At 39.9% G+C, this 26,273-nt stretch overlaps 1 protein-coding gene across 1 annotated transcript in view; it reads right to left on the reverse strand.

Annotated features, from left to right (window-relative positions):
* Window positions 1-26,273, reverse strand: part of PGM5 (phosphoglucomutase 5) — a 189,447-nt gene that overhangs the window by 50,978 nt on the left and 112,196 nt on the right. Inside the window, exons 7-9 of the mRNA XM_077907901.1 lie at window positions 24,990-25,105; window positions 3,997-4,132; window positions 265-448 (exon numbers count right to left, since the gene is read on the reverse strand). Of these exons, the coding sequence (XP_077764027.1) occupies window positions 265-448; window positions 3,997-4,132; window positions 24,990-25,105 (436 nt within the window). The remainder of the gene's footprint in view (window positions 1-264; window positions 449-3,996; window positions 4,133-24,989; window positions 25,106-26,273) is intronic.

Below are 26,273 nucleotides of genomic sequence, written 5' to 3' on the forward strand. Positions count from 1 at the left end.
ATACTGGTTTATATGTAGTATTGGCCTGTCAGTTACAAGTATAAAGAATGCTGGACAGACAGTCAGGGCCCTGTGTTCAAATGCATCCTCTACCATTAGTTAACTAGGTAGGCAACCTTCACCAAGGGCTTTCTTCTCTCCTGGCTGCAAGGCTCTCATCTGTATGATGAAGCCCTCAGAGTAGATCATCCCTAAAGACCTCTCCAACTGCTGGATACTTCAGCCCCTGGCTTTGCCTGTGCTGGTGATTTCCTAGCCAAGTACCTGTTTCTTGGTCACTGTGCCATCCACAGGGTCCACATACTCAAAGCAGTCTGTCTTTGCCACACTGTAGACATGGTTTCCCACGGCGAACTGCTGGCCGATGAAGGACTTGTCTGTAACCAGGGCCTCCAGGTCCCTCATGATGTAATATGTTGTCTTGGGCTCTAGTCCTTCGTAGTCAAACCTGGGGAGGGAAGGCAGGACACAGGGTGAAGACAAACCTAATCAGAGAGCCAGTAACTGGGTGCCCCCTCAAGATCATCGAATCATCGGTTTGGTTTTCATGGAAGAACTGCACAGAAAAGCACTGGTCCCTACTCTCTCCTACCTGGCCCATATAAGCCAGGTCCTGCACAGGAGCCAGAGTGAACTTGTAAAAATCGTATCAAATCATATACTTTCTTTTAAATCCCTCCCCAAGGGCCCATCACATTGAGAACAAGACTCTAGACCCAGGCCATAAGGCACCATGGGATCCGGCCCCACCCACCCCCTCAACTTTGTCCCTCTCTCACCCTTATTCCCTATGCTCCAGCCACATGGGCCTCCTGTCCAGTCCTCAAAGACAGTTTGCCCTGTCCTGCCTCTGAGCCTTTGCCATTGCTGTCTCTACCCTCAACCTGGGATACTCTTCCCTCTGACTACTCAATACCTGGCACAGTCTCTTCCATCACCTTTCAAACTTAGTGTCACCTCCAGAAAGTGCTCTTCTCTGACCATCCATTCAAGATACTTCCCTCTGTCTGCCCCTCTCTCACACCACTCTTAATATTTTGTTTGTGTATTTGTTTACTTATTTCTTATCTGCCTTTGTCCACAAGAACCATGAGCTCCAGGAGGGCAGAGACCTTATCTGTTTTGTTCTCTGCTGCTTCTAGTAAGTGATTTCTAAGCAGAGGGATGAAAGATGGGAGGAAGGAAGGAGAGAGAGGAATCAAGGGAGGTGAAGAGAGAAGGAGGAAGGGAACTCAGTGTATCATAAATCTCTCTTGGAAACTTGGAAGAAATACCACCATTGTTCCATTTTAAAAAGGTCCTTCCAGCCAAGATCATCAAATGTAACAATGGGGCTGGGAGGTGATTAGAAAAAAAAAGACTAAAAATAACACCTATCTCATTTGTTGTTGTAGGGTTAAAACACCATAATGCATATCAAGTAGTCAGTCCAGTTCCAGACACCGTTGCTTAAACCTATTAATTGATTTTATTCTTAGTCACAACCACAAAGAAATTGTAGAGTCTTTCCCAATGTCAGAGAGTCTTGACCAAGACCTAATAGCACACTTGGGCAGGGTGGGGTGCTCCTCGAGAAGGAAGATACCCTCAAGGGGTATCTGTGCCCAAATGGCTACAGTGGGATCTCACACTGGGCTCCATGTAACCCAAGGACAAGATGTGGGTTCCCAGCAAACTGGAAGAAGGAAGACTTGCATCATTGTTACTACTTTCTCTTCACCCAAGATCTCTTAAGACTTTTAGTAAACATCAGGGTGTTAGCCAAAATGGGAAACATGGAATGATGCCATTTCTAGCAGTGGGTCCCCTGTCTCTGTATCGTTTAACCTCTCCCTCCTACCCAGATGTGCCCTCTTCAGCCTCAGGAACAAAATAACCAAGAATTCTCTCAGAACATTCTCCACAGTGGATGTGTTCTGAGCCTAAATTCTCTTTAACACTAGTCTTTTGGGGGAAGATAAAGACCCAACCAAGCCAAGAGGGGGAGGAGGCTAGGATAAGAGGATTTATTAGGATACAGAGAGGTCCTGAAAGAGAATAAGAAGTTGAGGAAATCCACTAATGTGACAGATCACATTTGGTCTCTGGCTGATGGTCATCAGACCAGCCTGCCCAAATGCTCATCTTCATATACAAGCAGACTCGGGCATTTCTACCCCTTTCCTACCATGAACCACATCCCCTGACCCACCACCACAATACACTTTCAAGAAATCTTTCAATGGAGCGTTCCTTCTGGGGTCCACTCATACAAGGAAAATCATCTGGGTTCCCAGCTATGACTTTAGGCTCAGAAATAGTTAAACCAAAACTGTTTTATTATCTCTTCCTCCCCACTCCCAAAAAAACTGGATAGGAGGCATTTTATTTCACAAGGATCTCTCAACTTGTATCTGCTGGAGACTGAAAAAAAGTATTTACCTTTCATTCTACCTATTCCCTCCTCCCTTTTTATCTCTGTGATCTTTTTGGACAGAAATCTGAAACATTAGTCAATGTTCTACAAGAATTTAAATCTCCATTGCATTATATTCTCTAATATGGTATTTGTTATGAACAAAGTAATTATCATGTAAGCTCTTGGCCACAAAAAAAATGAACTATATTATAAATACACTTATCATAACACCATGTCTTCAAAACACTGGCAGAAAGCTAATCATTGCACACATTATGAGGAACACATCCCTAACTCAAAGTGATCTCACTAAGCCAGAGATTGGCAATCATAACATATTTTATCAGGTTGGACTTTTTTGGAACTGCTTTGTGCAATAGAAAGGTTTGTTGTGCCAATTAGTTCCCTGGTATGCCAAAAAGGCCCACAAGAATCAGGATTTTTTTGGCACTTGTTAGAAATACTAGTACGTAAAACAAATTCCCACCTGCCTTGAGAGTATTTTATGATACAAGGAATAAGTTGAGGTGGTTTTCAGGCTATTACAACCTTTGTCTTCTTGACAAATGAGGAACAAAGAACATGATGGCACTGTCAGCATTTCCTAGAGTACTGCAAACTGTTTTGAGCCCTATCACAGGCTTTCTTATTCTCTGATATTTATCTAAGTAAATGAGTTTTTTTAAGAGAAGAAACAATCACCTTATAAGGGAAGTCTAAAACATTCTTTCTGTGTCTTAAGCTCTTGAAATATAACCAAACATCCAAAGTAGTTAGCTGTTCATAAACAAAAGGAGGCACAATTTCTGTTTTCAATATGTAGAGAGTCTCTGAGAATACTCAAGAATTCCTTTGTCCCATAGCTATTTTCTCTACAGTTGACATCCTTTCCTACTATTGCTTCCCTCACAATCGTGGCTTGGTACTAGGAACACAAACCTAGCATATCTAGGTATATGTTTCTAGCAGGCAACCATGCCCCCCTCCCTTACTTCAAAAACAGGAAAGTGATATAAACCCCCAACGTTGAGCTCTTAGCCAATAAGCTTTTCCCTTCCTCCCTCCCAGGATAACAATTCCTTTTTCTAGTCTCCTTTCACAGGGACAAATCTTTAGCAAAATCTGGGGCTCTTGAACCATGTGGCCCCTTCAGAGGGCACCTTAGACGTTGCTGGGCCATTAGTGGGAAAGTAAAACAGAGGTAAGGAGAGGATGACAAAAGCAGACCGACCTGTCACAGCTTTGTCTCTGCCTCTCTTCCTTGATAATTATGGGTGCAGAACTAATAAGCAAAGCCTCTGGTTGGACTATACAACTCTCAGGGGCACCAAAGGGCTTTTAAGGTTCTTCAGTTCAGATTCCCTCTTGGAATGGCTGCCCACCTTACAGTCACTGATGAAAATATTACAGAGGAATGTCGCTAGGGGAGGGGAAATTGATGCCTTCTGGTTTGGACGTCCTTCACAGGACCCCCAACCACATCTCAGGGGTTCCAGCCTCTCTGTTCCTCAGATCGTTCTGAATGATGCCTCCTTCTGAAGGTTCTAGTCTGCCAGTTTTCTCTAAGAGCAGTTCCCCAGGGTCCTCACCCTTCTCACCTGCAATAATAGTGGCGGCCAAATTTGGCCCAGTGATCTCGGACGATTTCCTCCACACTCTGCTTCCGGGCAGCCAGAATGGAAAGCCAGACCAAGACAGCCCAGAGGCCATCTTTTTCACGAAGGTGATCAGAGCCTAAGAAAGAAAAAAAGTATTCTTGTATTCTTCTGAGGATCTGTTTTCTGGGTGAAAAGTAAAAGCTAAATGAACTATGAAGACCAGTTAGCAATTGAATGTTGAAATGGTTGGATATATTTATCCGTTGTGATAAATATATGTCCCATAATATGCTTGCATTTCCAAAAATTTCCAACTAAAATTCAAATAACATAAAATTACATCAAAAAATAAAATCCTGGAGGTTGTTGAAAGTACCAAAGAGCCAAGCTGACATCACATTTGCCCAGTGGTATCATTCATTCAGTCAGTATTTGGGGATCCTTAAAATATTCCAAGTGTTGGTCTAGGTGCTAGGAATACAGCACAGTGAACAAGATAGCTCTTTATTTGTAAAGCTTGAATGCAAGTAGGTAGGGATAGGCAACAGAAAAGTACACAAGAGGAAAAGATGCATTAAATAATAACAAAGGCTGTGAAAAAAAATAAACTAGGTGATAGTGTCACAGAGTATGACAGCAGCAAAAACTATTACCTAGAGTAGTGTAGTTTATCTACAGCAGGGCTGGTGGTGGCTTTCCCAAAAGACATGTTCACCCACAACCTGTGAATGTGACCTTTTTTGGAGAAATAGTCTTGTAGATATAATTAAGGATCTTGAGATGAGATCATCCTGGATTATCAAGGTGGACCTTAAATCCAATGACAAGTGTTCCCCAAAGGATAAGAGGAGACACAGAGAAGAGAAATACAAAGGATTGGCTTATGTAAAGACAGAGATGAAGATTGGAATTATGCTGCCACTAGCCAGGGAACGTATGCAGCCACCAGAAGTTGAAAGAGGCAAGTAGGTCTTCTCCCCTAGAGTTTTTAGAGGAAGAATGACCCCACCAACACCTTACTTTTGGATTTCTAGCCTCTAGAACTATGGGAGAATAAATTTCTGTTGTTTTAAGCCACCCAGTTTATGGTAATTTGCTATGGTAGCCTTAGGAAATGAATACAGGTAGTCGTGGTCAGCTCCACTGTGATGATGACATCTGAGCTGACAAGTGAGAGTCAGCCATGCTGAGATGTAGGGACAAAGCATTCCAAGCCAAGGAACAGCAACTGCAAAGTCCTTGATGCAGGTAAAATTGGGAAACTTAATCCTACAGCTACTCTATAGAAAGAGAGGCAGTTTATATTGTGACATTCAAACGAATGATGAGTGCCAGCTGGACAGGTAGGTTTCTGTGCAAAAAGAACCAGAAGAAAGTATGGGAGGCCCACTTAAGCACCTGTCTGTTGGCCAACTCTAAGCTCTCTTAGAAGTGAAGAAGGCCCTGAATACAAGGCACTTGCAGCAGTGTGGGGAATATGGTGCAATGGGAAAGCATGGGAAGGCTTTGGAACGAGGGTTTGAAACCAAGCTCTGCTACTTCCCACCTGTGTGAGAAGTTGTTGCAAAGTTATTAACCTTTCTGAGCCTCGACTTCTCATCTGTAAAATGAGGATATGATCAACAATCTTGTGGAGTTGTCCTACCAATTTAACCCAGTTCAGAGGGCAGGCTCGTGAGTCAGTTTGCTTATGTTCAAGTTCTAGCTCAACTACTTCCCTTTGTGTGACTTTTGCCATTCTCATTAGCAACACAGAGACGATGATGGCTCCTACCCCACAGAGTCACTGTCTGGATGAAGAGATAAAACATGATTATGTATTTAGAACACTGACTGGGTTGTCACGAGTGGTTGTTGTTGCTGTTAATCTTCTCTTTGGTAATTCACACAATAGGCCAACATGGTGCTGATTCCTTAATGCACACTGTAAAGCAGATTATTCTCCGTTATTCATATAATTTTATCCTGTGACACTAGCAATAACCATTAACATGAGAAAGGGGACTGGGACCAGGCGGTGGACCATCTCTTCTTGCAATAGAGCAATGAGAATGGACAAGAGCACTCTTCAGCTTCGGGGCTATGAAACACATATAGAAAATCAAAACGGGAGATGTGATGTCACAAAGCTGTTTAAACCTTGGAAATGGGATGAAATAACACATTCGTTAAGTTAAACATTTTTGACAACCACTCAGTGAAGCTATGAACCACTTACTCCTCTTGTAACATTGACAGTATTAAATGTTAAATGCTTTTCCTTGAAAACGAAAACACATACAACCTTGACAGGGCAGTGAAGATATTTAAAAGGAAAAATGATCAGTTTTTGGTTCTTCCTATATGCTGATCAATGATCTGCTGACGACACTTTTAGATGTCTGGTTGCAGCTGCCTCTAGGTTGAGAGGACCCTAGGCATTAATCATCACACCATGGGGTGACTCTCATCTTATCCAGCGAACTTTTCACACTGCTACAAAAATGGAAGAAGTTTGGAAGATGCTAGGTTGGCTCCATGGCTAAGTGCCAAAAAAACAAGTCTAGGAAACCCTGCCCAGTGGGATAATTTCAAAACCTTTTGTCCTTTTATAGCTAAAAAATCACTTTTATTTACTGGCTAGAGAAAAATACTCTTTTGTTTCAAAACATGGGCTTCACATACCTTGCATTTCCAGCTGGATTACATTACCTGGAGATAGAACCATTAGGTGCTATTAACTCTGTGAGATAAGATGTCATAATTCAGTGGTAGAAGAGACATAAAGTTCTTTTAGCAGGATTTAAAAAAATCTCAACCATTTGTAGCCAACTTCATAGTAGATTTGTGAGTTGGCTTGGATATACTTGCCTACAAGTTAAACATTTGCCAAAATTCATAAGGACCAATGGTCTAATAAAATGAATTGTGAAAAAGAAAAAGAAAAAGAAATAAAATGAATTGTGCTCTTCACAGCTCTTGGAGGTAAGGATAGAAACACTGAGGATATAGCATTTAGATACATTTCCATCAGATGCTTATAGTATGTTGTAGAGAGAGTTTGGAGGATACAACCTTCCTTTCAATAATTCTTTAAAGCAAATGAACTATAATGCTATATCAGTGACAGGTAAATTAAATAAGAAATGCAGAAAACACAAAGGTATCAAATGAATAAACCTCACCATAAACAGAGTAAAAACAGAGGGGAGAGATGTTCACATTATATATTACAGGCTAATATATTTCATATTTACAAATATTTTATGAGCCAATAAGAAAAAGAGACACCCCTATAGAAAATCGTGGAAGGGCACAAATGGATAATTTTCAAGAGAAAAATATTAATAATTAAAAACATGAACAAATCTTCAGTCTGTGGTCAAAATTCATAAAATGGGGTAATATTTAGAGACTGCCAAATTAGCAAAGATCAGTTAGGAGAAGGGGAATACCTAGTACCAGTAAAGTATTAGTATAATTGTGTAGAATTTGATAACATAATTTGGCAGTAATAATCAATAGTCTTTAAAATGCCACTCAGCTTTGGTCTGAGCTCTTCTATTTTTTTAACCTTTTAGCCATAAAGACTGAAGTAGCTAAGGGAAGAGAGGAAAATTGGAAAAATAAAGGCTAATCGTTAAACATCAGGATAATTGTGGAAAATCCATCCAAAATCTTGTTTAGATGCTCATCCAATTTTCACAAATGGAATAAATCAGTTTTCCAAGGAGGAATTTTCAGTATGTTTTTGTAGCAAAATATATGTAGGTATGTCTATCTGTATGTGCACAGGTGAACAAGAGGAGGACCACCTAACCACTACCAATAGTTATCTCTGAAATGATAGAATCACAGGAGTTTTCTTCTTCTTCTGATCTATTTCCAGAAGACACATGTATTTTTTCACTATAAGACAAAAAGTTGGAGATCCTTGGGTGGCTCAGCGGTTTAGTACCTGCCTTCAGCCCAGAGCGTGATCCTGGAGACCTGGGATCGAGTCCTGCATCGGGCTCCCTGCATGGAGCCTGCTTCTCCCTCTGCCTGTGTCTCTGCCTCTCTCTCTCTCTCTCTCTTTGTCTCTCTCTCTCTCTCTGTCTCTCATGAATAAATAAATAAAATCTTTAAAAAAAAAAGACAAAAAGTTTTCAGTGGTGGGTAGAAGTTCCCATTCGAGGCCATTCAATTCCATTTATCAAAGAGCTAGTTGGGATATTAAAAGGATCGCTACCACTTATAAACAGGTGATGAACTTTGAATCTATCAATCATCTCATTTCTTCCACTGAGTAATAGCTTTTTAGAGCATAGAGACTGAATATGACCCCCATCCTTGTGGGTCTCACAGGACTTGCGATTAGGATCAGGAATGTCCTGTAAGGTTTTAGTAACTAACAAAAGGTGAGAAAAGGAAGAAGATGTGCAGCTGAACTGTCAACTTTGGCCTTGGGGGAAGCTTATTTTGTAGCCCACCTTTAGCTTCACAGCAAAATGGAATGAAAAGTATGGGGAGTCCCTGATACTCCGTGTCGTCACACAAATACAACTTCCCCCACCATCAACATTCCCCACTGGAGTGGGACATTTGTTATAACTGCTGAACCTACACTGACGCATGATTAATTCCTGAAGTCCATAGTTTATGCTAGGGTTCGCTCTTGGTGTACATGCAATGATTTTGACAAACATGACAAACTACTCTACTTTTTTCCATCTTCATAGTTATGCCTTTTCCAAATTATTATATAGTTGGACTCACACAGTATGGAGCCTTTGCAGTCTGGCATCTTTCACTTAGTAATACGCATTCGAGTTTCTTCCATGAATTTTCATGGCTTGATAGCTTATTTATTTTTAGCACTGAGTAATACCAGTACAATTTTTGAAGCTTGTTCCTCTGGAAACCTGGCCACCTGGTTGAGGACCTCGCCAGGAGCTTTTAGCCATATTCCCAAAGCTCAGAAGTACCACTCTCCTTGCCTTCCTCCATCCAGGCCACCCCAGCCCAAAGATTGGAGAAGTTGCCATCCCCACCCAGATACTAGAAAGAGGGTACTCAGGTCTATTTTTTTCTCATCAGAAATATCCCTATCCTCTCCTCCACTCCACTCAAATTCAACTTTGAATTTTCTCATTTTAAAACCATACTACTACTTTCAGGTAGGCAGACACCAGTGAGACTAGTGGCTTCATGAAAGACAAGGGGGAACTAAAGAGCATACTCAGTCTTAAAGGGATTGTCTTTGAATGGAAATCCCAGCATAGGCAAATCAACTCAATAAAACGTCACACAAGTTCCTAACAGATTAAGTCATCTCAGCTGAGACTCAGATCAGGAACGTCCGAACTTGTCAATTAGGAAAATAGATATCATTTGCAATTTGCTGCAGGCCCCAAGCTAAAACGGCTGTTATGATTCTCAATCCAGGCTGCAAATTAGAATCACCTAACGAACTTAAAAAAAAAAAAAAAAAAAAAAAAAAAAAACCAAGTACCAATGCACAGGCGTCGTTCCTGACCACTAAAATGAGAATTTTTGGCAATGGGACCCAGGCATCAGTATTTTTTTTAAAGTTCCTCAACTGATTCTCATGGGTGGCTGGGATTGAGAGCCACTATTTTAGGAGAAGAATAGTCAAAATAGGACCATGTTAGGGGCAGATTGCTTAGGGGTAGTGGATTAGGCCTCTTCCTCTATTTGTTCAAATTTGGTCCTAAATGAAAGTGACCACTGGTCTGTAGTTTGGCGGGTACCACAGGCCTTGCTCGGGTGGGTGGCTCTTGCTGAAGCATGTCAGGGATTTTCGTTTCTCCCTGCCCTTTTTGTCTGGAAAACATGTGAGGGTTTTGCCAATTTTGGGGTAACCAACTCGTCCCAGTTTGCCCAAGATCTTTTATAGCAGTAAATGTCCCACTCCCCAGAAAACCTCTCAGTCCCAGGCACGCCAGGATGGGTGGTCATCTCCTAAGAAGGGCCACTCACTTAAATAGGTCCCTGATGGTTTTTAGGATTTGTGCAGGTTCAGTACATGCACCGTTCCCGGAATCATAAATGACAGGAGGTATATGCCCTTGCTCTTGAAGGAGGATTATGAAGCACAATAAATTCCAAAATGGAATAGCAGCAAGGCACCAGACACTACTAAGTATCTCACACATCTATCATCCAATTTTCACAACTGCATAACTCCTTTTATACAAATAAGAGATGGTAGTTAGACCATTTGTATGAGGTCACACAGCAACTAGTGGCCAACCCTGTGCAGTTTGACTCTGACACTGATGGACTTCGCTACAATCAGCAAGCCCAGGTATGATGGTGGTTCTCAGGGCTGCAGTACGCCAGAGAAAACACCCCATGTGGCCAAACTCAGGCAACCATCCTGAGGATGTGGGTCATGAATGTGCACTTCCTCCTTCTCACACAGTCAGGAAAAGTTGCCAATTTCCCTTTGCTTCTTTTCTCAGATCAATTCATCCTTCCCATTTACAAACAAAGTTTCCACTAGTTTGCCATGAAATTCTTCCCATCCTCTTTTCAGCCACTCAAGACAAGGATTTGTCTTTTTTTTTTTTTAAATAGTGGAGTTATAAGGGAAAATTGGGAGACACTGCCTAAAGGTGAATCTGAGATTTGAAAACCTGCTGTTGAATTGTGATGGGTTGGTTTTGGGGTTTTGCTTTTCTTCATGTCTCAAATCGCTTACTTTCAGCTTTTTAAATCTTGCCCAAAAGCAAGTCTCATGGAAAAATATCACTTTCCAATGCTTAAAAAATAAATGCTTTCAAAAAACAAATGCTCTAAAATTTTCACCAGGTGGAGAACAAAATAATTCTGTATATAAGCAGGCCAGGATATGTATATCCAGTAACAGGCCAGCTGTCCGCTCAAAAATGTAGGATGGCAGTAACTGACCAGTATAGCTCATCTTGTGCTGTGGCCAACATAGATCCCAATGACTAATACTATGTGGCAATAAATTGGATGATGATGATGATGGTGGTGGTGGTGGTGATGACAACAATGACAGTCTTTGACACAAATATACTGCAGGGCATTTGACTAATACCCTAACCATGGCAATACTCAATAAGCTCCATGAGGGAAAAGACTGTGTCTGAAATTATTCATCATTCTCTCCTTGCCCTGGCTCATAGAAGGCATCCGATAAATATCCGCTGAATGAACAAATCAATGACTGAGTGAAACTCTAGTATGTAGCTAGATCTAATTCATCAGATTCACTTCTCACTAAAAGTAGCTAGCTAACTAGAAGCAACCTGGAAGGTTATATTGGGAAAAAAAAGTGACAGATCATCTGACTGAACACTCATGTTATAAATGAGGAAACTGAGGCCCAGAAAAGTTAAAACAATCTAAGGTGGCTCAACCACATATAGAGGGGGTCAAGTTGAGCTAGGCTTGTCAAGTCCTAGGATTGTGCTGTTCACATGACACCATTCTCCCAAGTTCCTCGGTATTCATCCCATTCCCATCTAAAAGAATAACCTCAGGGGAGTAAATGATCCCTCTGCCTGTCTTCAAACAGGGGTAGCAGGGTCTGTGGAGCCAGTGAGATTGGGCTTGAATCCTGACTTTGTTACCTTGATCATTGGCTTGATCTTCTTCCCTAAGCCTCAGTAAGCTTTTCTGGAAAATGAAAGACCATAATGGTCCTTACTTCACTGTTGAGAAGTCTCCATGGAATAATATATAGGAGGGGTATCTATCACTTGGGAGGTGCTCAATAAATCATACATACCAGCAATATTTCATTAACATGTGCCCCCAGGGCAATCAAGCCATTCATCCGGACAAGGTGAAAGTGTAAACAATATGGTGGCCAGCCAGCTGACACAACTCCCTCACATGAGCACACCAGCACTGGAAGGTAAGGGACAATGGGACCTCCTAACTCATACATCCCACCTGTTTTTTTGTCACCGGCGCTGATGAAAACAACATGACTCCCTGAGAACTGCTCCTTGACAGGTCATAAGTTGAACCAGAAATCTCTCCAGTGGATTTAAGGTTGGCACCATATCACTCCAGGTGAGTGAGGACCTGTCACTCCAGAGTCATTACACTTTGTTTCCATGGGGTTACCTAGTAACTAGGAGATAGCAGTTGGGGAAGCCTCCAAACACAAGTCTAAGAATTGCATCTTAAATGCCAACGGATGGGCCCCCTTGTAAGAAGTCCTTTGTAGACCTTGTGGACAAAGAAACTTGGAGTCTGTCTGTGATCCTTCATCTGTGGCTAAGTACCAGGATTTCCGAGGATTCTCGGTCTCAAAGTGCCCTCGTTTAAGCATGGACACAGCCTCCGAGGCCCACTCTGCAGACTCAGGCATCACACGCACCCTCTCTCACCACTTTTCAACAGCTTGGAGGATGAATTGAAGGGTCAGTGCAACTAAAACTGAGGAGGCCCCAAGAAAAGGATTTTATGTGCTGGAGACATTCTTCCCACTCCAGGTGGAGCTCTGTTTTTCCAGCACAGGGATAAGATAGTTTGTGGAGGGCCCAGAAGGGAATCTCAGTTTTCAGACTTTATGAGGAGGCTCTTGGGGATGCCAATCATGGCACCTCTGCACTCTGGCCTAGCCTAGATTGAATTGCACATGTGCACATAGCCTGTCTCAACTAGCTGGGCAGAGAAACTGCTCTCCCAGCACTGATAATGCTGTCACCACAGCCTTCTCACATCACATCTGCTACCCAGACAAATTTACACAAATTGGCCATGAATAGGAGAAAGAAATGTGATAGAACCTCAATAATCTGCAATTCACATGTCCATGGGCCTCTTTCTCTGCCCTAGAGAACAAATGTAGAGTTAGTGATCATCTAGATAGGGAATTGGCTAAAGTTTTCCTTTATTTCATCTTTTTAAAAATATACAATATTTAGTGAAATCATTATATAAAAAAGGGACAGTTAAATCTATTCAATATTTGCTCAACAGCAGTCCTGTGAACCCAATCTTGAGTTAGGAGGTACGTGGGTCACATGTAAAATATAAACAAAGGAAAAAGCATGGCTGTGAAAAATGTTATAAATTATATAACTATTAGGGGAAATAAAATGTCCTTTCATAAAGCAACTGGAGAATAAGTCAATAATATAAAACATAAGACTATACAGCAGAGAATGCCTATGTTGAAGGCTGTACGAATTTAGTACACACAAAAGATCCCTAAAGCTAGAATCTGGCCCACTATTGAACATGTGGCTCTTTACAGGTAATTGTCAGAAACTACACACACAGGAAATGAACAGGTAAATAAAACAAATTACAAATCCTTAACAGTACTTAAAATTTAAAATCTGCTCATTAACACAGACTTTGGGAAGGAATCTTCCTAGAAGCACTTTGTTAGCTATTTTTTTAATATTTTATCTATTTATTCATGAGAGATACACAGAGAGACAGGCAGAGACACAGGCAGAGGGAGAAGCAGGCCTCCTGTGGGGAGCCTGATGCGGGACTGGATCCCAGGACCCCAGGATTGTGACCTGAGCCAAAGTCAGATGCTCAACCACTGAACCACTCAGGTGCCCCAACTTTGTCAGCTATTAATTTTTTTTTGTTAGCTATTAGTTTGAGCTAGTAACTGCATGATGACTGAAAATATTAAAACTTTAGTTTAAATTTTATGTAACTCTGATTTTACTATAATTCATAACATCCCTCCTCACTCCCTTCCAATTGGTCTATATTTGTGTGGGTGGGTTTGTCTTTATAAATCCTCCCAAATCCTGGGATAGAAATATCCAGATCTCCAGAAATATATCGACTCAAAAATGCCAAAAATATAACTACTAATAATGCAAAGAAGAAATAGCAAAATGGAAATTCTTTGTTTCTTCCTTACTTTCCTTCTATCCATCCACTTTCCATCCATCTTTCCAGCCTTCCTTCATTTCCTCTTCTACCTTAACTTACCTCCATTCTACCATCCCTCCCTCTCTCCTTCCATCTATCCAGCAAATAGTTACTCAAGACCTGCCATATATCAAAGAAACAAAGCTGAACAAAATAGTCATGGCCCTTGTCCTCAGGGCATTGATGATTTCTGCACAGCAAGCAGAAAGATCTAACCAATCTCAAAAATTTGAAATTTCTTGTGACATGGAATGCATGCATACACTTGGTCTCTCCCTTTTGTACTAGAGACTGGGCAGATGTAAAAATAGCCAGCTTCAAGAGTACCAGGCTGTGCTCCAAAGTTGACAGTGGAAAAAGTTGGTGTGACAATGATGGACAAGTCATGTTGGTGCCAGGAGACGTGGATTCAATTCCAAATCTTCAGAGAGAGATGGACATATACAGAAGGTTTAGCAATGCCCTGGCACATACTAAGTACTCATTCAAAGAGATTATTATTGTGAAAAACTCAGCAGGGAGTACTTTCTTGTCATGTTGCTTGATTTTATTCAACACATTTGTATGGCTATTAACATGAGCTTTTTAAGAATACGTGATAAAAGTAATAGTAATACTCAAGGTGATGGTCAAGCTTAGAGTTCATCCAGGCTTTCACAAACACACCAATTCTTCAGTGTTGCCTGTAAAGGAAGACTCTTTGGGCTGTGACAATTCATACAGTCCCAAAATGGTATGACTTAGAAAACTGATGTCAATGATGGAAACCAGAAGAGCGTCATCCACCAATGTCAAACTGCCTCCCCCCCACCCCCCCAAAAAAAAGGAACTTCAACATTTTTGGTTTATAGATCTAAGGTTTAGCTGTTTCATATATCCTCTTTTGTGTATGGGAACAAGTCCAGATCCCTTCAAATTTGGAACCTTAGAAAAGTAGCCAGAATGCCATTTAGATGACCAGTTTTCTTCTTTTTATATCTGAGAATTTATAAAACCTTCTTCTTTCTCTCTGTAAGGTAGTTTTCCAAGGCTCTTCCCAGGAAGTAGGTGAATACCTGGTCCTAGCACAAAAGATGATCTGACTTCTTAAGTGATTTTGGTTCTTTGACAGAACCATAAATACAGGTTTCCTATTGTTCAGGATCTGAACCTTTCCTAGGAGAGAAGTCTGAACTCTGATCCTATAACTGGCTTATTACCTTGGAAAGTTCTAGGAGCTCAAGAAGCTGGCAAGGGAAACTTCCACTCAGGATATATCTTGCCTGTCTTGGAAAAAAAGCTTGACATTTTTAGGCCTGAGTCAGATCCATATTTTCAAGCTTTCTTGGCACTCAACAATGCATTCCTAGTTGGTACACAGCTTCATGCCCTAGGGATGCGGGAAAAGGCCTCCACTCAAGAAAGCTTGGGTACATTTTAGGAGCACTTCCCCAGTTTCAGATCTAAAACCTTCCTATCTGTCCTTTCCACTTTCTCTTCCCTTAGTGAGCTCACTTGCCTCTGAAAATCATATTTCAAGATAGATAGGGAGCTCCTATAATCAGCTGACTTTTACAGATTGGAACTGGGGGTCACAGAGGTCATGAGGCTTGACCTTGAAGCTGGCAGTTAAGAATTTTGTACATACTCATCAGCCTCACGTTTCTAGGCCTCTGGACTTCCCATACCATATCCCATGGCACCTCAAGGATACTCTCTTTACCACTTTCTTTTTTTTTTATTTCTTAAAGATTTTATCTATTTATTCATGAGAGACACACAGAGAGAGGCAGAGACACGGACAGATGGAGAAGAAGGCTCCCTGCAGGGAGCCCAATGTGGGACTTGATCCCAGGACCCCAGGATCACACCCTGAGCCAAAGGCAGACACTCAACCACTGAGCCCAGGTGCCCCTCTCTACCACTCTCAATGAAAAAAAAAAAAATACCTGGTTTTCACCAGAGCAATATTTCCTACTTCTGAATGCACATCAAAATCACACAGGGGGACCCTGGGTAGCACAATCGGTTGAGTGTCTGAATCTTGGTTTTGGCTTGGGTTGTGATCTGAGTCATGAGATCAAGCCCTGCATGGGGCTCCAAGCTCAGTGAGGAGTCTGCTAAAGTTTCTCTCTCCCTCTCCCTCTGCCCCTTTTTGTGCTTGCTCACACTTTCTCTCAAATAAATAAATAAATAAATAAATAAATAAATAAATAAATAAATAAATAAATATTTTTTAAAAAAATCACACAATCCTTATATAAAATGCAGATTTTTCAGGCTGGGCCCTTCCAGAGATTCCAAGTAAGGATAGGATAGAAAACATGTATATTTTTAGCAAGTTTCCCAGGCGATTCTGACACACCAGCTCAGCACTACTCAGGAACTGGCATTAAAGCCCAGAATAAGAGCAGAATGAAGCTACTTTTCTCTTTGCAAGACTGAGTGGTCCAGCTTTGCTGGCCTTCTAACAGTCCCTTACTATTGAATGTCTGAAAGATGGAGTTAATCACTTCTTTCATTGGAAAAGACTGATGATCAGCATGGTGGAAAAACAGCACACAGTGTAACGCAGGAGACCAGTCTTTAAGTTCAATGGTAAGGTAATTCAAGTGGGGACCTTTGCTAAGCCGTGAGGCCCTGCGTGAGTCACTCAACTACTTCTTGGGCTCAGGAGCTTCATCTGTCAAATCAGGCTAATAAAGCAAATGTTACCTGAACCAGAAGAACAGTGAAAGACATTACCTGGTACTCCTTTAAAGGAAAATGATAAACAAGTAAAAATGGTGAGACTTAAAATTTCCACCTAGGCCAACCTACAAGTTGCCATTAGCATCACTGTCTGAGAGCAAAGTTTTCTGAAAGGTGTTTGCGAGCAGACCTCCCTCCAGTGCAGACTATGGTCCCCTAGGTCCCCGTGAATCATATACCCATGTCAAAGCTAGACAGGTGAAGGGCTTCACAAACTGTCCCCTGCTCACTTATATCTCTGGCACTGCTTCTTGATAATCCCTCCTCTAACTTACCCTATATGTTAGTAAACTTTGGCCCATGGACCAAATTTGGACTTAGGTTTATTTTTGTAAATAAATTTTTATTGAGGGACTCCTGGGTGGCTCCATGGTTAAGCATCTGCCTTTGGCTCAGGTCATAATCCCAGGGTCCTGGGATTGAGTCCCACATCAGGCTCCCATCTGGGAGCCTGCTCCTCCCTATGCCCATGTCTCTGCCTCTGTGTGTGTCTCTCATATATCAATTAAACAATCAATATTTTTAAAAATAAAAATAAATTTTTATTCAAACACTGCCATTCTCATTCACTGACATATTATCTATGGCTGCATTTGTGCTACAGTGGCAGAGCTGAGTGTGAAGGAGACAGTACGTATTCTCTTGGTCTGCAAAACCCAAAGTATTTATTATCCAACCCTTTACAGAAAAAGTTTGCTGACCTCTGTCTGCTTTTTCAGACATTTTTGGCCATCACCCACAATAAACACACTTGACAATGAGACCTAGTACACACATAGATACTTGTGTGCACATTTATATGTACATATTTCTCAGAAACATTACCTTTACTAAACACAATGCATTCTAAGAGGTTTCCGGTCTAATCAATTTGTTTTTCAAAAGTTGCTCATGACATTTAATTAATCTCATGACTCCAGAGGAGTCTTGATTTAGAAAATACTGCTTTAGACAAACTGAACAACTGGCTACTTGCAACACATGTCCCCTGCTCTCCAACCTCTATTTCTTTCTTGGCATTGTTCCCTCCATCTGGCATGGTCCAGTCCTTTCATCTCTTATGAGATGTTTTATGTTTATGTGTCATAAAACACATAAACATTTTTTTCTTTTCTTTTCTTTATGTTTCTGTGTCATAAAACAGTCATCTATGCATCTTTCTAATGATGTATCCAGAGATCTTGAGTTCCTTAAGAGTACATCATAGCATTTTGTATTCTAAGTATCATGCAGTATAATATCCTGTACTCTGTAAATACTGAATAAGTGTTTATTAAATTGAAGTAAGCAAATATTTGTTACTAATGGTATAATATGGTTTATGCATGTAATATTTTATCCTGCAATGTTAAAGCCTATAAATATATGACATATTGTAATGCTCAATAAATGCTTCTAAAGACAAAGAGAGAGGGAGGGATAACCTGAGCTCACCACTTTCCATTCCACTTGCTAGATCTGTGTTATTTTAATAACCAGAAGAAGAATTACTATAAATTAAATATAATCCCTGATTTTTTGAGTCACAGTCACTGGTTTAGACATGTAGAATACCAAAAAGGCAAGAGCCTGTTGTATGTGTTAGGGCCTCAACAGGAAGAAGGTATCACAATGGACTGACTCTGGACTGACCTTAGCACAACTACCAGCCATACATTCTGAGTCTAAACAGTAGCACTTGAGAGAGCTTGATATGGTCTCTCCTTTCCCAAGGAAACAAAAATACACACCATCTACCCACTAGAGGGAGTAAGGAAGAAAATTCTCCAGAATGAAATTTCTTCAGGAATCCTGAAATATCTCGAAATGCTATCTTATAACCAGTTAAAGTGGTTTTACTATATTCTGTTTAAGCATAGCCAAACAGGACTCATTTTCAGGAATTCAAGGATGGTTTGATATCAGCAAATCAATCATATTTCATTACATTCATAATAAAAGAGAAAAAAAGACTACCATATCACCTGATTCTGAAAGGACACCTGATAAATCCAGCAACGGTTTCTAACAAGGTTCTGAGTAAAATGAAAATAGGAAAAAAATACATAGACCTGATAAAGATTTCACCAACATTAAAAAGCAATCACCGGGGCGCCTGGTTAGCTCAGTGGGTTGAGTGTCTGTCTGACTCTTTCTCAATTTCTCTCAGGTCATGATCGCAGTGTCATGAGATCAAGCCCAGGATAGGGCTCCTTATTCAGCATGGAATCTGCTTGAAATTCCCTCTCCTTTTACCCCTCTCCCTCCCAAATGAATAAAATATTTTTAAAATTTTTTGAAAAGCAATCACCAAAACAGACAGTAAAATATTAAGTCCATTTCCATTAAAATCATGAATTATAACAATTATTGTTATACCTAATGCAATAAGAATATGACATAAAGGGTGTAAATATTAGAAAAGGAAACATAAAAAATCTTTTAGTCACAAATCATATGACCATTTACCTTTTAAAAATCACAAGAGATTATAATTTTTAAAAAAGAAAATGCTGTAATTAATACTAGAATGTGCTAAGGTGGTTGCAAAGAAGAGAAAAGGCATATTAATCAATAGCTTCACCTGATGTAAGCACCAAATATTTTAGAAAGAAAAATGGAAATATCAACATTAAAATCAAAGCTTTATAGGACATATGACCCAATTTCCTTAGTTAATAAATTAGAAAAAGAACATGTAAAAGGGAGATTTGCAGGTAAAAAGATACTTAGGAGACATCAACCAGTTATAAAGTAAAATCTTTTGGATCCCAAATGGAAAAAAACTATCAAGGAAGGAGTGAGAATAGGAGAAATTATTTAAAAATTACTCTTGGAATTCTACTTCTGCATTTCTCTTTAGGGTATGGAAATCTATAAGAGAATACCATTCCTTTCCCAGTAATAAGCAAAGGCCAGGAAACTTACAAAATCATAGCTTTTCTTGAACTCATTAGAAATATGAAGTCATAAGGCAATAAAGTAAGTAAATTCCAAAAAGTGACAGGCCTCTTCAAGGAGAAACAGGACACAAAACCATCTCCCCTTTGGTAGATCAGAGAAAAAGAGGATGCTTCCATACAAGTAAAAAATAAGTTGCTTAAAAGTTTCAAAAATTGTTAAAGGCCAAGTATAGCTTATCATATTAGTCTAAAATTGCTTAGAGTCCTGAATATAAGGAACACATTTCCAAGTTATTTCCCACAAACCTTCACTGGGTGCTTATAGAAAAGATCGGAAAACAGAGAAGGAGACTTTCTGGTGCTGGCATGCAGGCAATGATCAGTTGCTGAAAGACAAGCATGAAGCCCTTCCAGCTCCCCAAATCCTTCTTTGATAGAAAACAAAAGGCTTAAACTTTTGGATGTATGACTTGCAAACTTTCTCATCCTAAGAGCCCATGCAAAAATCCATTGCTAATGAAATAGGGATTGAAGTAAAAACCCTCTGCCCTTGGAAATAGCATAGGTAGCAAACACCAATACTAAGCAGATGTCTGCTGCCATTGGAGAAGGGTCAAGCACCTGACCATAGAGGTCTATCTTGTATCACAGACATGCAGTAACTTTGAAAGCTGCAGATGAAACAGACACACTGAAAAATCTCTTCTAGCACCCTTTGCTTTTGGCACACAGTAAAAATATACCACTTCTGGAAGAATTTGAACCCTATGCAACACTAAAAATTATAATAGAAACAATAAAATCCAAGCCCAGTTCAACTCCTAACTACATTAATTTAACCTTGCACAGTAGTGGCCTGATAAAAGAGGTGTGCCCATTTCTGTGTATAAATATTGCTTACCTGAGTCTCTACTATTCTTATATACATACTGTCCAGCATTCAATGAAAAATCGTGAGATGCACAAAAAGCAAGAAAGAGTAAGCCACTGCTTTATCAAGAAATAAAACAATCAAGAGAACCAGAATCAGAGATAAACCAGATTTTAGAAATAACAGGGAGGGAGTTTGGAATAACTATGTTTGAATGTTAAAATGATCCAATAGAAAAGATAAGCAACATATATAAACATATGGAGAATTTTTTCACCAAGATAAAAATTATAGGAAGAGTTAAAGAGAAATGCTAGAAATAAAAAAGAATATCAGAGATGAAGAATTCCTTCATTAGGCTCACCAGAAGATTGAACATAGCTAAGGAAAGAATGATTTAAAGACAATGACAATAGACACTATCTAAACTGAAACACAAAAGAAAAAGGAAAACAAAACAAACAGAACGTGTAAAGAGCTCTGAGACAGCCTATGGTCACAAATCAACTAACGTGTATAATCAAAACCCCAGAAGAAGAGAGAGACAATGGGGAAGGAGAAATATTTAAAAAGGTAATGGTTGAGAATTTTCTAAAATTAATGAAAGACAATAAGCAATATATCCAAGAATCCCTAAAACCCCAAGCAAGGTTAAAAAAAAAACTAGATATATTATCATCAAACTGTTGAAAACAAAAAAGAAAATATTGAAGGCAGCCAGAGGTAGAGGTTGGGAAGAGTTTAAACATAGAGGAACAAGGACATGAACTGAAGCATCCTTCTTGGAAAATATGCAAGCCAGAAGACAATGAAATAACATCTTTAAAATACTGAAAAAAGAATAATTCTTAACATCTTAGGTGTGACAATGGTAATGTGGTATTATATATATTTTTCTCAATAGCTTGTATACTTAATGATTCACACTAGGGCTTGTTTCACACACTAGAGAGGGGCACTCACCTTGCAGATGAAGGTAAAGATAAAGTAAGACTGATCATGAGTTGATGAAGATTGAAACTAGGTGATAGGCCCATGGGAATTCAATATGATATAGTCTCTACTATCATAACATTTTTTAAGGGGCACCTGTGTGGTTCAGTGGTTGAGCGTCTGTCTTCAACTCAGGCATTATCCTGGGGTCCTGGGATCGAGTCCTGCATTGGGCTCCCTGCACAGAGCCTTCTTCTCCCTCTGCCTATGCCTCTGCCTCTCTCGTTGTATCTCTCATAAATAAATACCTCTCTCGTTGTATCTCTCATAAATAAATAAATAAAATCTTAGAAGAAAAAAATTTTTAATTGCCATAATAGATAATTTTGTAAAGAAATGGAAACTTTAAAATATTTTTTATTTGAGTACAGTTGACACACAATGTTACATTAGTTGCAGGTATACAACATAGTGATTCAACTTCTCTATACATAATGTAATGCTCACCACAAGTGTAGCTACTATCTGTCACCATATAACACTAGCACAATACCTTTGACTATATTCCCTGTGCTGTGCCTTTCATTCCCATGACTTATTCATTCCATAACTAGAAACTTGGATCTCCTATTCCTCTTCACTTATTTTGCCTATCTCTCCCCCGACCCCCATTGGCAACCATCAGTTTTTTTCTTTGTATTTAAGAGCCGATTTTTGTTTGTCTCTTTTTTCTTTGTTCATTTTGTTGTTGTTGTTCCTTAAATTCCACATATGAGTGAAATCATATATTACCTGTTCTTCTCTACTGATCTATTTGACTTAATGCTCTACCCTCTGGGTCCATCCATATTGCTGCAAATGGCGAGATCTCATTCTTATTATGGCTGAGTAATATTCCACTGTGTATATATACCACATTTTCTTTAATTTTAAAAAAATTTTTTATTGGAGTTCAATTTGCCAACATATAGCATAACACCCAGTGCTCATCCCGCCAAGTGCTCCCCTCAGTGCCAATCACCCAGTGACCCCCACCCCCCACCCCCCTCCCTTTCCACTACCTCTTGTTCGTTTCCCAGAGTTAGGTATCTCTCGTGTTTTGTCACCCTCACTGATATTTTCACTCATTTTCTCTCATTTCCCCTTTATTCCCTTTCACTAATTCTTATATTCCCCAAATGAATGAGACCATATAATGTTTGTCCTTCTCCGATTGACTTATTTCACTCAGCATAATACCCTCCAGTTCCATCCACATCGAAGCAAATGGTGGGTATTTGTCGTTTCTAATGGCTGAGTAATATTCCATTGTATACATAGACCACATCTTCTTTATCCATTCATCTTTCGATGGACACCGAGGCTCCTTCCACAGTTTGGCTATTGTGGACATTGCTGCTAGAAACATCGGGGTGCAGGTATCCCGGTGTTTCACTGCATCTGTATCTTTGGGGTAAATCCCCAGCAGTGCAATTGCTGGGTCATAGAGAAGTTCTATTTTTAACTCTTTGAGGAACCTCCACACCGTTTTCCAGAGTGGCTGCACCAGTTCACATTCCCACCACCAACAGCGCAAGAGGGTTCCCCTTTCTCCACACCCTCCACACCTTTATTGAAGAGACTGTGGATAGTCTTTCCTGCTTTGTCTAATATTAGTTGACCATAAAGTTGAGGGTTCACTTCTGGATTCTCTATTCTGTTCCAGTGGATAGGCTTTCCTGCTTTGTCTAATATTAGTTGACCATAAAGTTGAGGGTCCATTTCTGGATTCTCTATTCTGTTCCATTGATCTATGTGTCTGTTTTTGTGCCAGTACCACACTGTCTTGATGACCACAACTTTGTAGTACAACCTGAAATCTGGCATTGTGATGCCCCCGGCTCTGGTTTTCTTCTTTAATATTCCCTTGGCTATTTGGGGTCTTTTCTGATTCCACACAAATCTTAAGATGATTTGTTCCAACTCTCTGAAGAAAATCCATGGTATTTTGATAGGGATTGCATGAAATGTGTAAATTGCCCTGGGTAGCATTGATATTTCACAATATTAATTCTTTCAGTCCATAAGCATGGAGTATTTTTCCATCTCTTTGTGTCTTCCTCTATTTCTTTCAGAAGTGTTCTGTAGTTTTTAGAGTATAGGTCCTTTACCTCTTTGGTTAGGTTTATTCCTAGGTATCTTATGCTTTTGGGTGCAATTGTAAATGGGATTAACTCCTTAATTTCTCTTTCTTCAGTCTCATTGTTAGTGTATAGAAATGCCACTGATTTCTGGGCATTGATTTTGTATCCTGCCACACTGCCGAATTGCTGTGTGAGTTCTAGCAATCTTGGGGTGGAGTTTTTTGGGTTTTCTATGTACAGTATCATGTCATCTGGGAAGAGGGAGAGTTTGACTTCTTCTTCGCCAGTTTGAATGCCTTTTATTTCTTTTTGTTGCCTGATTGCTAAGGCTAGGACTCTAAGGACCTCTAGTACTATGTTGAATAGCAGTGTATACCACATTTTCTTTATCCATTCATCTATGGATAGATGTTTGGGTGATTTTGTTTTTTGTCTATTCATTTGTTTTTTATATTCTACATATGAATTAAATCATATTTATTTATGTTTCTCAGTCTGACATTTCACTTAGCATAATGCTCTTTAATTCTGTCCATGTTGTTGCACATAGAATAATTTCATCCTTTTTATGGCTGTGTAATATTCCAACACACACACACACACACACACACACACACACCTGATATCTTCCTTATCCATTCATCTGTCAATGGTCACTTAGTTGCTTCCATATCTTAGCTATTGTAAATAATGCTGCAATGAACATAGAGGTGCATATATCTTTTCAAATTAGCATTTTCATCTTCTTAGGGTAAATACCCACCATGGACAAAAATAAACTTCAAATGGATTAAAGAACTGAAACCATAAAAATGCGACATTGGCTACAGCAACATTTTTCTAGATATGTCTCCTAATGCAAGGGAAACAAACACAAAAATAAGCTATTGAGGCTACATAAAAATAAAAAGTGTTTGCACAGGAAAGGAAACCATGAACAAAATGAAAAAGGCAACCTACTGAATGGGAGAAGATATTTGCAAATAATATGTCTAATAAGGGGTTAATATCCAAAATATATAAAGAACTTATGCAACTCAACACCAAAAAACCCCCAAACAATCTGATTTTAAAATGGGCAGAGGACCTAAATAGACATTTTCCAAAGAAGTACAGATGGCCAACAGACACATGAAAGAATACTCAACATCACCAATCATCAGGGAAATGCAAATCAAAACCACAATGAGATACCACCTCACACCAGTCAGAATGACTAAAATCAACAACATTCAAAAAAACAGGTGTTGGTGAAGATGTGGAGAAAGGGGAACCCTTGTGCAACGTTGGTGGAAATGTAAACTGGTAGAGTCATTATGGAAAATAGTGTAGAGGTTCAACAAAAAATTCAAAACAGAATTACCATATGATCCAAAACTGGAATTTTTTTTAAAAAAAAGAAAAAAATGGACATAAGAGATAAATGTATGATAGCACATATCCCACCAGGTTTCTCTGATTTTTTCCTCTAATTATCTCTTCCTGTAGCCTTTGATTCACGGTGGGGTCATAGGCCTCCAAACTGGGGCCACTCAGTGCTGCAGCCACAGCCACCCTCTCCAGTGACATCACCCCAGCAAAACCTACCAGTGCCAAAACTCTCTTCTCCACACAGAGAGCATCGTCCCGAGTCCATCAGATTTGAGAAAAATCTCCATCCCGCTGGGGTCTCATATACAGGGACCTTCATTGATTTGGCCACTCTGAAAAATTAAATTCAAAGCAACAGTCAACTCATGTATCTCTTTTCCTTTCTTTTATCAGCACAGAAGGAAATCTTTAGAACTTAATAACTCCATAACTAGATTTCAGAACATTCTGGACAGTGTTGACATTTTTCAGGATGTTAAGCCATAGGCAGAAAATGGTATATAGTCTATTCCAGTGGTTCTTAGTTTTGCTCTCCCCATAATATAGAAAATATTAAGTTAATATATAGGATATTCTCACATATCTGTTTCCCTTCTATTAATGTTCCTTTATCTTCATGGTAAGATCCTACTTGGGGATCTCAGAATCTTTTTTTTTTTAAGATTTTATTTATTTATTCATGAGAGACACACAGAGAGTGAGAGAGAGAGAGAGAGAGAGAGAGAGAGGCAGAGACACAGGCAGAGGGAGAAGCAGGCCCCATGCAGGGAGCCTGACGCAGGACTTGATCCTGGGACTCCAGGATCACTCCCTGGGCCGAGAGCAGGTGCTAAACCACTGAGCCACCCAGAGATCCCCTCTCAGAATCTAAATTAAGAGGGAGTTTGGGTACAAACGCTTTGGAATATTGTTTGACAATATCTATTAAGATGAATATGCACATATCTCATGAATCAGCAATTCACCTCCTAGAAATTACTATTAACATGTAGTAGACACTGAGGTGCACATCTCTGCTTCACTGTCAACACGCACACACACAGTAGGACTTTTAGGATTGGAATACTCATTCTACCAGTTCGTAGAAATGTTGATGGCTAACAGTTCACAGATGTGGCCTGCACTCTCTGCCAAAGAGAGATGTCACACTCAAAATCATGCTTTCTTTCCTGGGTCAATCCACATCCAATGACTGGTAAATGAAGGGTGTATAAAGGTCTAGCTTCCTTGCCCCTATTTGGCACAACTCTGTGGGACCATTTCAGCTCTAAAGCTCCCTACAGGTTGGCTGAGTCCTTTGCTGTGACTGTACTGCAGTTCAATTTCTCTCTGTGTGTCCAATTCCTCCTTTGCATCCATATAGGTGCTGCTCTTGAGGACAACTTCGGCCTTGATGGCAAAAAAGGAACAAATTTCTTGCAAACAAAATCTCTCTGACGGCTGATACCTGGGAACCCAGTGTGTGACATTACTCAACAGAGAATGTACACAAGATTTTAC

This window comes from Canis aureus, chromosome 1 (assembly GCF_053574225.1).
Source record: "Canis aureus isolate CA01 chromosome 1, VMU_Caureus_v.1.0, whole genome shotgun sequence".
In the NCBI taxonomy this organism is placed as follows: domain Eukaryota; kingdom Metazoa; phylum Chordata; class Mammalia; order Carnivora; family Canidae; genus Canis; species Canis aureus.